This window comes from Glycine soja, chromosome 3, assembly GCF_004193775.1.
Source record: "Glycine soja cultivar W05 chromosome 3, ASM419377v2, whole genome shotgun sequence".
NCBI classification, from domain to species: domain Eukaryota; kingdom Viridiplantae; phylum Streptophyta; class Magnoliopsida; order Fabales; family Fabaceae; genus Glycine; species Glycine soja.
This window is the reverse complement of record NC_041004.1, coordinates 40,194,653-40,211,724: the sequence shown is the minus strand read 5'-3', so window position 1 is coordinate 40,211,724 and position 17,072 is coordinate 40,194,653. Positions and strand designations below refer to the sequence as shown.

Below are 17,072 nucleotides of genomic sequence, written 5' to 3'. Positions count from 1 at the left end.
CTTCTTCCATATATATCTAAAGTTTCTTTTTTTTTTCGGATCTTGTCGCATAGCATGACACTTTTTTTTATTGATAAATTAACTTATTTCACAAAGCTTAACCATTCCTTTTTAAACATATATACAATCTTGCATCATTGAACATTTTTTTAATTATTAAATTAACTAATTAAACAAAGCTCAGCCATTCTTTTTTCCATATATCTAAACATAAATATTTAATGTTACTCTTCAAAAGTGACATTCAACGTTAAATACACGAGACCACATGCTTTATGAAGACATCAATATTGTGAAAATGGAATGGTATCTTGGGACTTGTATATATAGACCACCATAGTGAGGCAAGTGTGTGACAAATCAACGAAAGGGGTAGCTTTTCCAGCAGTGTTAAAGTTGGCTTTGAATTCTAAATTGACATTTAATGAAAGTATGAAACAAAGATGTAGAAGAAATGTCCAATATTATATCACTTCCTCTAACCAAAAAAATTATTCTAAACCATTTGGCTCACTTCAGTGGTAGTAAAGAATGCTACTGCATGAAGGATGCCAAGCATGGATCTATGCGGTAAGGGAGACCACTTCTTGCTCCAAGAGCTCTGCACTTGGAAGCTGCCTGCATTAGAGCATCAAAATGAATGCATAAGCCTCTTGCACCAAAGTTAACTCATCCTCGGCATACACTATCCTCTTCTATTATTTATTACTAGAGTGCAAGACTACTTACCACAGTAGCAGCAAAGCACAGCATTTTCTCTGGCTCGAAGTTGGCACAGATAGCTGAAAGCAATCAAAGGCAGCGTATATTTCACTAGTTAAACATGCTGCTGGTAAAAGTAAAACATCTTTGAAAACCAAATAATTAGATGTTGGGGAGGAGGTGATGGATAATTTGAAGAACAGCAATTGGCAAAAGAAAAAAACAGTAAAACCCAAATGCAACCACAATGACTGGCACGGTATTGAGTAATATCATAAAGCAGAACAACTTATCCTATTTTTATATAAAAAACGGAAACTAATTAAGGTTACACCACTATGACCAAAGGGGGACAATCCATCTATTGCCAAACCAACCTTTTAGAGCCAGAAAATCTTAATGATGACCAACAAGTTATTATCATAAAGTAAATGAATCAGTAAGAATGATGACTACGAAGTTTATGTGAGTCCCTTTGAAGGCCACAAGGAAAAGATGTAGAACAAATGTGGTAAATTACCATAGAGAACGGCTCCAATAAATGCATCTCCAGCACCAGTTGTATCAATAAGCTCTGATGGTGGTATGTTCTTGGCTGTTCCAATGTATAACCTGCTGCAAACTGTTCCTATACCTTCTGCATGCAATTTTGTCACTGGCTGGAAGAGAAAAGGATATAAATGAAAAGTCTACCAAAAGCAAATAAGCATGTAATGTTTAAGTTACAATCCCTTCTATAATTTCAAAGATGCTAGTGATCCACAATATCATAACTAATACACAGAAAAAGTTTTTGCTCTACGTACACTCGTTCCTCAGTTTAGGTAACAGACTATTTGGCTTAGAAAAATAATTTTTATAATTAAGTGAAACAGTTATAATTGTAACTGATTGGACTATTACATCAAAGACCCTAACAGGGAAAAACAAATGCTAGTTTGTTAAAGGATTGCCTTAAGCTTGTATATGATGTTTTCATTTTTCAAAAATGATTTCCTTAGCTGTTCAAAAATTTCAGAGTACATGTCAATTTATGGCAAATGAATGCAGGACTGCTAAAGAGACCATGCAAAGGTTTAGTGCCATCACTTGAATGTCTTCCCAATTTTGCCAGATCATCTAGCCTCTGCATCTTAAGTCTTAACCAAGAAAGACTTGGATTTTCTTTTTTAGTGTCAAAAATAAATAAATGATGAGGTATATAGGTTACTATAGGAATATTTCATTAAGAAGAAAAAAAAAAGGCCTGTTCATGCCAAAGGGCCTGAGACACCAACGTGAACCTCATTATCGTCAAAAGAAAGCATAGCACACGTATGTAAATTTGCTTCAGTAGTTCACTTCAGTAATGCCACAGCAGAGAATAAGTGTTTAGGGTTTCATTGTGAATACCGATGATATGCAGGTTGGGATGTGTGTGCTTCCATTCTTTCTCATCTCCAGAGATTCCAGTAATTTGTCAACAACCACTTCTTCAGCGGAAGGATCCTCTGTCAATAAAAGCATAATAAGTTAGAAACTGTTTAAATGAAAAGCAACTACAACATACAATGTAAACAACTATTTCTTTCCAATGCTAGCATACAATTAACTCCCCCACCCCACAAAATTAAAAGCGAAATAAAAATTGGAAGAAATAGGAACATGTACCATTAACACATCTCTCAAGCATTATGCAACCATCTTTTCCCAAAGTTACAATCACAAATTTGATGTTGGGCAACCTTAAAAGCATACAAACAAGTGCTTTAGAAACTGTTGATGCCTCTGTCCATGCCTGTCAGAAGAGATAGGTATATCTCATGCATACAGTGATGCTTAAAGGAAAACATACAATTAAAGAAAACACAGCTCATGCAAGAACATATATACAGGTATAAACAATTCAATTTCAGAAGGCCACTTAAATGAGAGTGAGTCTTTTCTTCTGATGCTCAAATTGAGTTAATATTTTTCACAGCAAAAAACACATTTACTGATAGACGGGTATAATAAAAAGGCAGTCTGTTAAAATCAATTCATTTCTGAATATCAAAAACAAGGTTTGTGGAGACTTCTATATTACGCATTGTTACAATATATCACTCCAGAGAAAACAATGTACATGCCTGTGGAAACCGTGCAGCACACACGACATAATCAGCTAATTTTATGAGATCATCCAACCCTTCTCTCAGCCTTTCTGCATCTATTAAGATAGGTATATTCTTCTTAACTGCCTGTACCGGAAAATATGAGATTTTGTTTTACTTCCCATAAGATGATGCTCTCTTCTCTCATTCTCAACCTTTTTTACCAGAAGAAGATAATAAAGTGAAAGACACTAAGTGGATTAAAGAATACAATACAATTAGAAGACAAAACATGAATATCAGGAGGTTCTAGATAAACAACAAAAGGTAAAATCAGTTTATGAAAGTAATAAGTTATAAAAGTAATAACCTCATGTGCAACAACTAGAGCAGTTTCATGCAATCTCCCATCCAAATAAACAATTCTTGCTCCGTTCAATGCAGTTAGCAAATTTGACTCTGGAAGATCATCTGGCTTCATTGGAGGAAATCCCGGGGTATGTATACAAGTACGGGACTTACTTAAAAATTAGAATAAAGATTAGTCAAGTTACAAATATAATTTGCAACAGCCTCATTAACAGAAAATGCTTGAAGATCTAACTATTATGAATCATGATAAAACACTGTTGTTTTATTCTTACTAAAAATGCTTTATTTTTCCTTCTCATGCATGCACTGATTGCTGGGTGAAACAACACAATCTCAGGTATCTAAAGTTGATATGAAATAGAAAAAGGAGAAAAAGAATTGAGAAATATTAGAAAAAATTTGCAACCTCAATTCATTTCATTTTTCTTTAAATTATGCTGCAGTATGCCCTATTTTATGTTCAACTTTGAGGAGGCAACAGTGACAAGAATCTCAATGCTTATTGTATTTTTGTTGGGAAATACCCAAGTCCCACATCAGCTGCCTCACTCTTTGGAGTGCAGCTTATATATCTATTGGGCAACTTTACTTAATGCCAATTGGTTTTAAGATGAAATCTAACAATTTTATTACAATTTCATTTTGGAAGGGGGAGCTATACAAATAAAAAGAAGAATAAGTCAATGATCATTACGTTTGGCTGTCCACAATGATATATGTAAATGGTGAAGTGCCTTCCTTAGAGACCTGTAAATAATAGCAAGCACAATAAATAAATATAATAATAACAGCAGCAATAACACTATTATATGCATGAAAATTATATAAAAACAAACACAAATAGGGAAAAATTAAAATTTGAACATCGAATTATACATTGTCATATACTAAGGCTTTTTAACTTTTAGCTGCAAGCTTAAATCATACCACGGCTTGTCTAAAAATTCAAGAACGCACATAGACATAGTAGTCAATTCCAGATAGTAGCACAGTGCAGTAAGCTCTACAAAAAGGCTATATTGGTGTAGCAGATCACAGGAAACCAGATTCATACAGTCAGCACATTATAACCATTGGATGAAAGTCAGACGGCTCATATCTAGATGCATGTTTTAAGTCCAATTTAAGAGCTAAAATATGAGCCATCCGATCTTTATCCCACGATTCTGAGATGCTGACTGTGTGAATCCATGAAGAAAATGACTGCAAGGAGGAATCAATCACAGAGTGGCTGCTATAGCAAATACAATGCAAATAAATTCAAATACACACCCGAAATATGCTAGAACCATACTCTTTTCAATACATTCTTTATTATTGAGTGAGCAAATGGTCAAAAGTCAAAAAAGTTGTCACAGGTGAAGACATGTTCAACAAATCAACATCTACACTCAAAAAGTCACATGTCAAAGTCAAACAGTCAAAGACACAATCATATTATAAGGCACCATAGAAAAAAAGAAAAAGGGAAGATTGAAAGTGCGAGAAAATTACAGCCATAAAGGATGTATCTACCCCATCAACCTCTAGCTCATGTAATATTTCCCTGCCTTGAGTGTCATCTGCAACCTTATGGAAATAAAAAAAACATAATACAAGAATGGAGAGAAAAAAAAACATGCACACAGTGTAAGTGTGATAGATAAAGAAAAACCTTGGAGATGATTCTTGGTTTGAGGCCTAAGCGTGCGGTGCAGGTTAACGCATTACCTGCATTGCCACCTCCTTGAATCTAAACAAACAATGCACATTATCAAGTTTCAACTCCAAACAAAGAAAGAAATATTCTTTCCCTCCCTATTTATAAGACAGGGCAACAAATTTTTTTGTTTCTTATTATAAAATTCTATTTCATGTACATTAATTATTTTTTTATTAAAATACCCTAAATTATCTTTCTCTCTCCTATGGAAATGGAAGAAGATAAATAGATTTTCATTAAAGTTAAGAATAAACTTGAAAATATATTATAATTATAAAAATTTAATGTTAATAATTAAATTAACTAACTTCTTTATTAATAAACATAAATTAATCGACTATGGATGAGGGACGGAGAGAGTAAGTTTTATGATTATCATGATTCATGACAAGATGCGATGACAGATAATACCTTGAAGGAAGTGCTTCTGATTTTGTCATCTGGCTTGGGATAAGTTGCAACGGTAGCTAAGAAATCCACACCCGCCGCCCCACACCCCACCTGCACACAGACACAGTTACAAACAAAGATTCCATTTTCAGCTTGAAAAATGAAAAGGGTAGGCGCAGAGTAGAGAGAGCCGAGAGGACTCACAACAATGGTGTTTTCAGGAAGGGAATCACAGTCACGGGACATGGTTTTTTTTTGGAGGTACTATTAATTAGTTGGCTTCCAACTCAATCTGAAACCCAGAAAGCTAGATCGGTTGACCAATGCCATCTTCATTTCAGTTAATAATAATTTGCCCATCATTATTACCTTGTTTTTTTATTTTTATTAAATTAAAAACAAATTTTAAGATGTACTGTACTATACTTGTCGCATTTAATGAATTTCAATCAAACTTGTATATTGCCCATTCTTTAATTAATGTCTTTGTTTATAGAGGAGTGGAATTAATGTCTTTAAAACATTAATTATTTAGAAAGATTTAAACAATAAAGATATGATGAAATTTATCATCAAAGAATCATTTGGTGTTAAATTATTTAACTATTGATAAGAATTAAATATAGGTATAAGAGAATTTATAATAATTTATACATTCAGTTCAACCGATTTAATTACACTTTCTTGATTGAGATTATCTAATTTAAGAAAAGAAATGTTTTTTAAAAAATATATTTTCAATATTTCTTGTACAAATCTAAAAAAAAAAATTAAAAATAGGATGGCAATTTTATATAATTAAAAAGCATAAACAGTAAATGAAAATACATGTAAACCAACTTTAGGAGGCAAATTGAGAGTAATTTTACAAACTATTTTTTCATATAGGTCTGTTTTGAAAGATGTTACTAACGTAGCATACAAAATTTAAATAACATAATAAAATTTAAATATATTTAAATAATAATTTACAATATCTACCACTAAAACTAATTTAGCATACAAAACTAATAACTTATAATATCTAAAACTAAAACTAACATATAAAACTAATAACTTACAATAACTAAAACTAACGTAATATATAAAATTAAAACTAAACCTAATCTACTATATAAAACTAAGAACTAAAACTAAGGTATACAAAACTAATAACTTATAATACCTAAAACTATTCCACTATATAAAACCTTTATAATATTTAAAACAACTAATTTAATTATCAGGACACGAACAACTAAATAAATAAAATACAAAAAATATTAAATAACTTACCAACTTTTGAGAAAACTGAAAATAGAAGAACATGAGGGCCAAAGGTTCTCCAAAGCTTCTCGCCATCACCACAAACAAAGGAAAGAGATGAATGTGTGCTTACTTTCGTTGGGGAAGGGGGGGGGGGTTTAGAATTCACGAAGCACAGATCGCCAGCAGCAGTGGCAATACCCACGAAGCACAAGTCGCCAGTTGCAATGACGATTCCCATGATTGAGAGGAATTTGGGGGTGTTATGATGTGCGGGTTAGAAAGTGAAGAAGAAACTGATTTTAGGCCGTTGTGATGTGAGTGAGAGAGGAGTTGAAAAGAAATTGACTTGAGAATTTTGTAATGTGAGTGCGAAAGGAGTGAAGAAGAGACTGAGTTGGGAGTCTTATGATGTGCAATGAAATATCAGGGATAGGGATGTTCTGTAATTCGATTCGGTTATTCATAAAAAAAAACTATTCGAACCAAATTTATAAAATATATGTAGATTGGTTTAATTCAATTTTTATTTAAAATAAAATCTGAATTAAAATAAATTAATATTTTGTGATTTGATTTAATTTGATTTTTTGTGATTTTTATTAAATATTATTTCATTAAAATTTATATACTTTTTTCATCTTTTAAATTAAATTATATTAAAAATATTTTTAATAAAAATTTATGAAACTTATTAATATATTAAACCTTTTATAATAAAAATTTATCAAATTTTCATTTATTCTAAATCAAACATATCTTAAAAAATTATCTTAAAAAGAAAATGATATACACTATATAAGTTTCACATACATAAAATTACAAAACACTAAGAAACATAAAAACACAAACTGTAATCCGAATCAAACTTTCGTTTAAGAAAAAAATCATCCGAATAAATTTAAAAAGAATCAATTTGATTTGATTTTTAATTTTTTTTAACAATTATATTGGATGGATAAATAAAATAAAGTAAAATGAAGACTCATTAAAAATAAGTTAAACTTTACTAGTAAAATTAGTAGATGTTTGTAAATCTTTTATGGTAACAAAAGATCCCTTAAAAAAGTTAAGAAACTAAATTAGAGTTTTGCATTGAAGATTCTATAAAAACATTGACTTTAAATTGAACAGGCAAAAGGGATAGAGATTGCTGAGAACACATTTTCTATAAATAGTCTTTCTAATCCTTTAAAATCTATTAAAAGTTACAAAATTAATAAATTTCAACCACAAAAAGATTGTGTTCAAAAAAGTGAGAAAATGTATTCTTAATATTTTTCTTAGACCACCACCAGCCGACAAAAAAAAAAATCAATCACGTTTAATTGCAACTGAATGTGCACTTCCCTCTCTTTACAGCTTCTAATAGTAATATCTGTCTCATGAAGTTAACATTAATCCTGTAAGATTGAATACATGAGGCAATGCATGGCAATGATAAATTACTAAATTACATTTTTTTTCCCATTATATACCTGTTTCTTATACTAGAACTGCAAATACAACTGCTGGTAAAAATGGACACTAGAGGAATGGTCATAAAGTTCATTTTGGCTAGTCCTTGCTGATAGAAATGGAAATGGAATGACGCCACGAGATACAATTCAAGGCATTTACAATACTGTTTAAGTTACACTTCCTCCTTGTATAATGAATCAATATTTCAAAATTTGTCAACGTCCTGTATCTCTCCAACCATAACATAAAAACTGCAGAAATTTGAGATGCCTAAGCTAAATCAGTCACTCAATCATTAGTTCTGATCCCTTTAGAAACTGTACATTTCAAAAACAGTAGAAAACCCCCCAAACCTGTTAAACCCAGTTGCCATCATTCCAATTACGCTTGGAAGAAGGTCCTCCATGCTCACTCCGACTTCCTGTAAATCTATGCAAGGACAGCTTGTTTCGGACTGTTCTTAAGGGACCTGATCTATTCCCATGCTTAACCGGTAAAGATATTTCATCGCCAATCAAGCTTGAAGTTGAAAACGGTCTGTTCTCCATTTCTTCAAGTGGACCAGAACTGTATTCCATAGTGATGAAGGAAGATGCTTGCCCATAAGTTAATCGAGGGGTTAGCCCTCCCGCATTCCACCAACTGCTATCTGAAGGGGCAAGGTCACCTCTAAAATCAGACTCCTGAGCAGAGGAATCCTTCTGACTACAATAATCTCCACAAGTTTCATCTGTATCATTGTATATTAACTTGAGAGCCTGCACAACTTCACCCATAAATGGTCTCTGTGTAACCTCCGGGTGAACGCACATTGAAGCGATAGCAGCAACCTTTGCCATGTCATCAAAGTTGTAACTTCCAGCCAAAGATGGATCCACCAACTGTTCTACACCTTCTCTACTCGTCAACATTGGCCGTGCCCAAGTTACAAGATTCTCCTGTCCCTGAGGTTGAGACATATCCACTGGCTTTCTGCCTGTGAGAAGTTCAAGCAGCACAACACCATAACTATAAACATCACTTTTGACAAGTAAATGGCCTGTCATCGCATATTCTGGGGCAACATACCTGCAAAATTAAAGATCAGAGAAAAGGCATCAAATTAAAAACCTGGAATTTGTAATGCATGAAAAACAGAATGCACCTCCCATAGTCCCACCATTTCTTAGACGAATGAATTACAACTCATAAAGCTAAATTATTTAGTAGAGAGGAGATAAATCTCAAAATGGTTGACAAGTAGTAAATACAATTTAACTATTAGAATCTTTCACAGATTAACTAAACTAAGTATATGTAAGTTAAATAAAGAAAGTCAAGAATTGAAATACTATCCAAAACTTTAATAGAGTATATGGGAGTCATTGAAGAACTTTACAATTTGGCACTAGAAATGTTTTAAGACTGTACTTAATCAAAATGCTGTAGACAAAGTCAGTTTATACACTTACCCAAAAGTGCCCATCACCCGTGTTGAAATATGATTACTTCCTTCAGTTGCTTCTCTTGCCAAGCCAAAATCAGAAACTTTGGGAGTAAAGTCATCTTCTAGTAACACATTGCTAGCTTTAAAGTCTCTGTGAATAACTCGGGGATTGGAATCCTCGTGAAGATAGGCCAATCCTCTTGCAGCTCCTAGTGCAATTTTCATCCTTGCTTCCCAATCTAGCATTCCCTTTATCTTGTCATCACCTGTAATATCATTAACAAACATTTAAATAATTTAAAAGACAGCAAAGAAACACAAATTGTACATGGACTGCACGTCTTGAGCTGATGAAAATATGTTACCATGCAGATGGGACTCAACACTGCCATTGCGAACAAGCTCATACACCAAGCAACGCCTGCGCCCTTCAATGCATATACCAATCAGTTTCACTAGGTTACGGTGATGCAAACGGCTTAGCATTTCAACCTCTGCAATAAATTCACGGTCTCCATTCTGATGATTATCTCTTGTTAGCAGCTTAACTGCAACTTCAGCCCCATCTTCCAATGTCCCACTATAAACACGTCCAAATCCTCCTTCACCTAGTACTCTCTTTGAACTAAACTTATCTGTTGCTTTCTCAAGCTCAGAAAGTGAAAATGTTTTAACAGAGAGCAGGGAAGTAGCCATTGTGGACATAAGTGACATTGATGTTGAGCTTGTAATACTACTTGACAACATAGACCCCAAGCCTGCAGTCCAAGCATAGATCCATTTATATTTACTTCAAGAAAACAATAAAATTACTATAAAAAATACACAAGGACAAGTAAATACAAGACTTCCACCTCATAAATGCAAGTTTACATACTAACAAAAGAGGAATTCGTAAACATAAAATAAAAATGTTTCCATTGCTACACTACTAAATTTGAGCTGCAGGTGTATATAAAACAATAACCACCAAAGGAAGAGGGCATCTCATTAATAGAATTGATCCTGAAGATGACATTAATAGTACGTATTTGGTATAACAAGTCTAATTCACAGCTGTCCATTTTTCATATAAAAAATTAAAACACCCCCACACACAAAAACTAACACATGTGAGTCAAGAAAACCTAATTGAAGTGTGGTACAAAAGTAACATCAATGAGTAATGACAGTAGAAAAATCTTCAAAGTCAAACAGATCAACACACTGCAAACTCATAATGTATAAACCTCATGTAAATTCACTTTGCCAAAATAGAGCTTAACAAATATAATTGTCTTCACATAACAATAGCATAGAAACTAAAAGAAAGAAACTACAAAGGGAGCCACAATCAACCTGAGGAAAATTATTTTTAGTTAGTAGACAATAAATGTTTATTAATCAAACAAAAAATGCTGCCAATTTAAACATAAAAAAATGTCAAAAGAACTTCAAAACTATACCTGATCTCTTGTTTAGAGATGATGTGAACGCAGGGCCAACAGCACTTGATGGTCTCCTAGTCTTCCTCCATTTCAAAATAATCGAAAATGCTCCCACCAAAACCAGCAAGAGTACAAAGGAAGATAAAGCAATGATGATTATGGTCCTGAGATTCATTTTCTGGTTCTTGCTGACAAAGTTGGCACTGACTGGCAGAATACCATCAACACTTTGACTAGGACCGCTCCCAGTTAAAGATCCATATGGTGGCGATGATGGCATTCCTGATACAAACAGCTTTAGTCTCAAATAGTAATGAATAACGATACTGTTAAAGTAAAATGTTACAAGGAGAAACTCAGAAACACAACTACCTGGATAAGTAATGTACACAACAGCATAATCGCCAAAAAGGCTCCTATTTAGAGGGACTTTCTTGTGCCAAAACCTCTCATATGTAAGAGATGCAGTTGTATTGTCAAATTTCTCTCCCAGCGGAACCAAGTTAATATCAACAATAGTTCTTCCCTGATTCTGACTGTCAGCAGTGGCACCCATTATCTTCACCTGACTCTGCTCTAAATAAGTGCCCAACGCAATTTCATTCTCTAACTCAGTCATTACCGGAAACACAGCATAAGGAGCTATATCCAGTGTAAGTCTGATTTTCATGGGAAATACACAACCACAAGGTGAACCAAAGGGAGTTGATGTGAGCGGATCAGTACAGATTTGGTCACAAGCTGCCAGAAATTTCAGTATTGAGTATACAGTATGAGACACTAACTGGGAGGGTCAAAAACGCAAATGTTAAGTTCAGAAATCCAATCAATGAGCAAAATGTTTTATTTAACAGAAATCATTAATTTGAGTTTGTTTGAAAAATGAATATTTAGGCCTATTAATTAAATCATTAAGCCATTCCATAACTTTGAGAACTAGGGCATAGTATTCACATTGCATATGCTGCTGAGCATCCAAAAGCAAATATAGCATAAAATCATTTTTACCATTAATATGGAGTGAGCAATCATTATCAGACAGTTTGAAAGAACATCAAGAAGCAAATATTGTTTAAAATAGATAAAAAATTCCTCACATAAAATGTGTTTAATCTAAGGAAGAAAACTGATTCATTATGAATTTTCTTCCAAATATTATTTTTTAGACATCATTTCTATTTATATTGTCTTACCATGATTAACAACACAAATTACACTAAAAGACTAAGAAGGCAACATAATTATAAAACTTAGATTACTAAACCAGGTGACATTGTTGATCATCTTACTTCCAAATAGAGAGTTCAGAAAAACATATAAAGATAAAAATATATAATAACTAGAAAAGGGAAAGACCAATAGTTGTTGAGATATTATAACTTTGGTTGCGTTTGGCCGAGCTTTTTTTTTATTTTTCTCTTCTCTTCTTTCCTGCTTTTTAAGGAGAAGGGGGGGGGGGGGGGGACGGGACATCACCTTATAACTATCTCTTCCCTCAAAAAGTGTAGGAAGAAAGATTGTCTATTCCAAAAAATTACCTTGATCTTTTGAAGGTGGTGGAGCTGCTACATAAGGTCTCGTGCTGTGATGGTGACGGTGATGATAATGATGTCTTGGTCTTGGAGTTACATGAGGACCTAAAATAAGAAAAGATTAGCCCTCTTATATGCAAAGCTAATTTTAAGTTTAACAGCGAGCTATTGAAATATATAATAATATAATATACCATGATAAGATGGAGATGGCACAGGTGCAGAAGATGGTCCAGAAGAAGGTTTAACAAACCACATTTTAGGTCGTTCTGATGAAGCAAATGACACACTCAAAGAAATCGACTTCACTGCATGCAAAGAACCTATTATGTCATACATAACAGTAGCATCCACAGAGAGGATCTCAAAAGGAATCTCTTGCAAAAAAAAAAATATCAACAGATAATCTTTTTCATTTAATAGCAACGAGTGTGATAGTAAGTTTGAAGCATGTTTTCCAGGAAAGTAATCAGTTTGTGGATTTTCTAGCTAAATGAGGTGCTTGACATGATCAGTCTCGGACAATCTGGCAGGGTATTAGAGAATCAAGTAAAATATGTTTCTTGATTATTCAATTCAATGCTTGGTTTAGTAGCTGAGGCAGAGAACATAGAGAAGAGAGACAGCATGTGAAAATATCAGTATACAGATCAAATTGTCATAGTTCTGCTTTAACGGAAAGGAGTCATTAGATTAAAATACTAAATAAATTCTGTACCTAAGGCAATCCAACGGTAGAACATATATATTCAGAAACCAAATATTAAAAAAATTGAATATTCAATATAATGCTGGATCAAAGAATTAGGTTTGGCAAGTGAAGACTGGGTTTTGTCCAACGCGACATTAAGGGCAAACAATGATATGCCACATGTACTGGCTAGCAGAGAACTACTTAGTGAAAGAAAAAAAACATTAGAGAGGCTGTTCTAGACACGATTAAAATTATAAATAATTTAGCAAATATTGACAACCAATCAACTAAAATTCAAACAACACAGCACAAATAATAATAAAAAAAAAAGTATAACATTGAAGAACCCAGTTGCTACCAAGCTACAGAACTAGCACTAGCAGACATGTACATACCCAGTCTCAGACTCTGACCTTGAACCTGGCAAGTAACTGCTACATATTAATTACGAGTCAGGGATTCACGTGTAGCATACACTTCCCAGAGAAAGCGTTAACATCTAGTTCATATATATTCCAGCGACGAGGAAGAAGAAAAAAACAAGCTACAGTACTACGGAACTGGCGCTAAAGAACCAAATAATACAAACTCGTACGTTACGTTGTTCTTCCCGTTCTTCCATTATTCCACATTTACTTCAAATTTCATTACCACCACACAAATTAGCACAAAGATAAGCAGAAAATCAAAACAGCGAAACAATACTAAAGTGAAACACTGAAACTGTGAAAGTACCTTGGCAGGAGAAAAGCAAGTTGAGAAGAGCAAGGAGGAAGACGACCGACACCGGCATTCTCTCTCGCCGCACGCGACACCGGCGAAGAGCATCGTCAGGAGAGAGAAGAGGCTTGAAGGAGTGACCGGCAGGTGGCGAAATTCCGGCAGAGCAGCCGCCGGCGGTCATGGTGGAGACGGCAGCAGGCCGAGCCGGTGGAGAAAGAACGCATAGCTCAAAAGCGCGAAGCAGAAGAAGGAATCACGAAACCCTAGGAGAGAGAGAAGACAATGCAGGAGGCTCGGTTGCTGGATCCATGAAATGCGGTGGAAGATCTACACAACGCAACCGGCGTGCATGGGAAAAGCTAGAGAGAGAAAGTTAGAGCGAGAAAGCGAGAGAGATCTCGAGAGAGAAAGAGAGAGGTTTTGAAACGTAAGAGACGAGTGTGTTGTGCGTGGAGAAGGGGAAGAGGGGAAGAAGGAAGAGGGGAGTTGAGAGACTTTAATGCTGGTGGGAGTGTTGTTGACAGTGATACAGTGAGTGTGTCTGCGCGTGTGAATTGTCATGATGCATTCAGTTTTTTTTTTTTTTTTTTGCGCTACGTTGATATTTTTTTTTTTTAGATTACATGTATTTTATATCCTAGCCAATCATGTTCAAGTTGAATGATATGATTCTGACAAAAAAAATTCCTTCAAATATTTAACATTATTATATATTCAAAATCAAAATCTTTAATTAATTTGTTTATTTCTTTTGTTGTTAGGTTGATCATTCTTCAACGGTGGGAGCGTGAGCTGAAAGGGTTTAACGAAACGACACTGACCAAGCCGTTTCGTTCCGTTCTCTTTCTCAAACGTTGACATCGGGGGAACATTGTTTCGTGGTGGGGCTATCCCCTGTCAATATATTGTTTTATTTATTTTAAAGAAATGAAATTTGGTGGAGATCATAAAATGTTGTCTTATTAACTTTGTGATGGTAAAGCAAAAACAAATTTAAATCCTTCAAAGAATGCCCTACTCGTCTTAATCTATTCTACTATTTGAGAATTGATGAAAGAAAAAAGTTTGAATAGGTCTTAGTAGGTCTTCTTTGTTTTTTTTCTCGTTTGATTTGATTTGGTGCGGAATGCCTTGCATGTGTTTTCTGTTTTTTTTATAAATAAATAAAAATATTGTCCACACGTGTATTCTTTGTGAATCCACCAAAGCAATCCTTGAATCTCAAAATCCAAAACTTATTGTAATTTATGAGGATTTTTTTTTGGCTTTTATTATATTTTGGTGTTTGAGCTACATTAGGTTGCTAGTCATTAAGACTTCATTACTTGTTTTCTTTGCACAAAATTATAAATATCTTTGGTGGAACATATTTTTGTTTAAATAAGATAAAACTATTATTTGCTTGTTAATATTGTCATTTTTCAATTCTATCAAAACTTGATATTTAGATGATTATTGACAGATAAAAATCTAAATCATAAACGGTAAAAATAGAAGACAATGTAATTAATTGTAGAAATCGAAGACCAAAAGTCATATTAAAGATCAAAGTCATTAACGGTGAAAATTAAAAATAGAGTTATCAATGATAAATATCAGAGATCAGAGTCATTGATTGTGAAAATTGAAGACAAAACTATCAATGATGGAGATCAAAAATCAAAGTCATCAAAGGTGAAAATTGAAGATAAAAATATTAATGATAAATATCAAAGAATAAAGTCATTGATGGTGAAAATTTAGTAGGAATTTGTAGCAAGTAAGAGTAGTTATGTTTTGTACTCTATAAATATAAAATTTTTTGTTATAATAAAGATTGGAACTTGTAAGCATCCTCATATTCTAAATCTATACAACACTCACACATCAACATGTTAGTGCAATATTTTCAACAATTTTTTTTTTATAGAGTGTACGGTTTCGATTACTTATTCTTTTGATATCTCATCATCTTCCTATCGCACCTTTCTTTTTCCCATGTTCCTTTCTTATTTCTACAACTTTTTATTTTATTTAATGTACATTATTAATTTATTCCATTATAATTGTAATCATTATTTTAAATCGAACCGAATATTAAGAATTTAACACATTGGCTCAATAGTAAATAATCTATCAAGAATACAATGAAGAATTGTTTCCTTCCTCAAATTTTTATGAAATTATGTTTGTTCATGAAAAGATATGCAAAATTTATCATTAACATTGTTATAACAGTTATGGATGGGATTTAGTACAAACATCACTTGTTAATTGTTATTGAATTGCTAAAAATTCATTATCAAAGTCGAAGGGAACAAAAAATGTTTTTAAAGAAAAAACAATAAATAGAAATTGTTTTCGATAAATATAAATTGAAAATGCTTCTTGAAACTGAAATGCTTTCCCCCTCAATAGTCAAAACTTAAGAGGAAAGAAATGTGATTAAAAAAACAAAGGAGACTGTATTAACTTTTTTAATGAAAACAAATACCAAATGATAAATGTAAAGTTGACTTTTGAAACAGCAATAATAAGTTTACGACAAGACCGGCCGGGTGTTATTATAATCATGAATATTTTCCCTTTCTAAGATCAACTTTAGCAATGTATTTATTTAATGTTTCTGATCTCGAATTTAGAACAATGTTGTAACCGTTACTTTTACAAGTAATTGAAATTTTAAGTTTCATATATATCTCTTTACGACAGCGAAAGAAAGAAAAAAATAGTATGACAATTAAACATGTTATAAAGATTATGAATCATCTTATCGTGTGTATGAAAAATATTTATGATATTTATACTTTGAGGATTAGTTTCATAATTTTTAATTGTGAAAATATTTTGCTTCTAGCAAAAGAATTATACAATATTATACTGCTGATTTACAAATCAATACAACGGTTAATTTTTTAAAAAATTACGAATGACTTGACATTATTACAGGTATGACAATAAAATAAAAATAAGGGATAATCCTTTTTTGATGTGGGAATTTATCTTCTAGAGTTTATTTTCACTCACAACCAGTTTATGATGCAGTATCGAGAGTCATTTGAAGAAAAGGTTTAAAGATTGTGATTTATGAAGAAGAAGAAAATTATACACATCAACAATCAACACGGCTTATTGAGAAGCACTTGACAATGCTTATGTTGCTTAACTTGCTTATTTATTTTGATTTACAGTTTATTATAATTTGAATGATTACCCGTCAAAAGTACATATTAGGTTTGTTATGAACCAATTGCTTACATGGGTTTCTCACTTGATGGATCCGAAGAATTTAATTCACAACTTGAAAGGATAGTCAAAAGAGTAAGTCATCCCTGTGGAATTCTGAG

At 33.0% G+C, this 17,072-nt stretch overlaps 2 protein-coding genes across 6 annotated transcripts; both read right to left on the bottom strand.

Annotated features, from left to right (window-relative positions):
* Positions 1 to 272: 272 nt before the first annotated feature.
* LOC114406980 (sulfofructose kinase-like) lies at positions 273 to 5,589 on the bottom strand. Of its 3 annotated transcripts, none has more exons than XM_028369873.1 (12): positions 5,443 to 5,589; positions 5,260 to 5,349; positions 4,801 to 4,878; positions 4,641 to 4,715; positions 3,841 to 3,893; positions 3,145 to 3,295; positions 2,811 to 2,921; positions 2,353 to 2,479; positions 2,095 to 2,192; positions 1,223 to 1,361; positions 730 to 782; positions 273 to 618 (listed from the first exon to the last, which is right to left on the bottom strand). In XM_028369873.1, the coding sequence occupies exons 1-12, from the start codon at positions 5,482 to 5,484 to the stop codon at positions 535 to 537; spliced, it is 1,101 nt and encodes a 366-aa protein (XP_028225674.1). In that variant the 5' UTR covers positions 5,485 to 5,589; the 3' UTR covers positions 273 to 534. The 3 variants fall into 3 exon arrangements, with proteins under 3 accessions (XP_028225674.1, XP_028225675.1, XP_028225676.1); XM_028369874.1 differs by having other exon boundaries at positions 4,662 to 4,715; XM_028369875.1 differs by lacking the exon at positions 2,811 to 2,921.
* Positions 5,590 to 7,862: 2,273 nt separating this feature from the next.
* On the bottom strand, positions 7,863 to 14,285 carry LOC114406979 (receptor-like serine/threonine-protein kinase ALE2). Of its 3 annotated transcripts, none has more exons than XM_028369870.1 (8): positions 13,759 to 14,283; positions 12,524 to 12,652; positions 12,336 to 12,434; positions 11,170 to 11,538; positions 10,816 to 11,079; positions 9,736 to 10,128; positions 9,396 to 9,636; positions 7,863 to 9,012 (listed from the first exon to the last, which is right to left on the bottom strand). In XM_028369870.1, exons 1-8 carry the CDS (start codon positions 13,925 to 13,927, stop codon positions 8,301 to 8,303), a joined length of 2,376 nt encoding a protein of 791 aa, XP_028225671.1. In that variant the 5' UTR covers positions 13,928 to 14,283; the 3' UTR covers positions 7,863 to 8,300. The 3 variants fall into 3 exon arrangements, with proteins under 3 accessions (XP_028225671.1, XP_028225673.1, XP_028225670.1); XM_028369872.1 differs by having other exon boundaries at positions 12,524 to 12,637; positions 13,759 to 14,282; XM_028369869.1 differs by having other exon boundaries at positions 10,816 to 11,538; positions 13,759 to 14,285.
* Positions 14,286 to 17,072: the final 2,787 nt, after the last annotated feature.

Bases quoted from the DNA above. Each gene is read 5' to 3' on its own strand.
- LOC114406979 (XM_028369869.1), bottom strand. From the start codon at position 13,927: ATGACCGCCGGCGGCTGCTCTGCCGGAATTTCGCCACCTGCCGGTCAC. The intron at 12,653-13,758 runs GTACTTTCACAG...ATGACATAATAG, and splicing joins CTTGCTTTTCTCCTGCCAAG to GTTCTTTGCATGCAGTGAAG. The intron at 12,435-12,523 runs GTATATTATATT...TTCTTATTTTAG, and splicing joins GCCATCTCCATCTTATCATG to GTCCTCATGTAACTCCAAGA.
- LOC114406980 (XM_028369873.1), bottom strand. From the start codon at position 5,484: ATGTCCCGTGACTGTGATTCCCTTCCTGAAAACACCATTGTT. The intron at 3,296-3,840 runs GTAATGATCATT...CTAATTTTTAAG, and splicing joins ATCATTGTGGACAGCCAAAC to TAAGTCCCGTACTTGTATAC. The intron at 2,193-2,352 runs GTACATGTTCCT...TTTTATTGACAG, and splicing joins GCTTGAGAGATGTGTTAATG to AGGATCCTTCCGCTGAAGAA.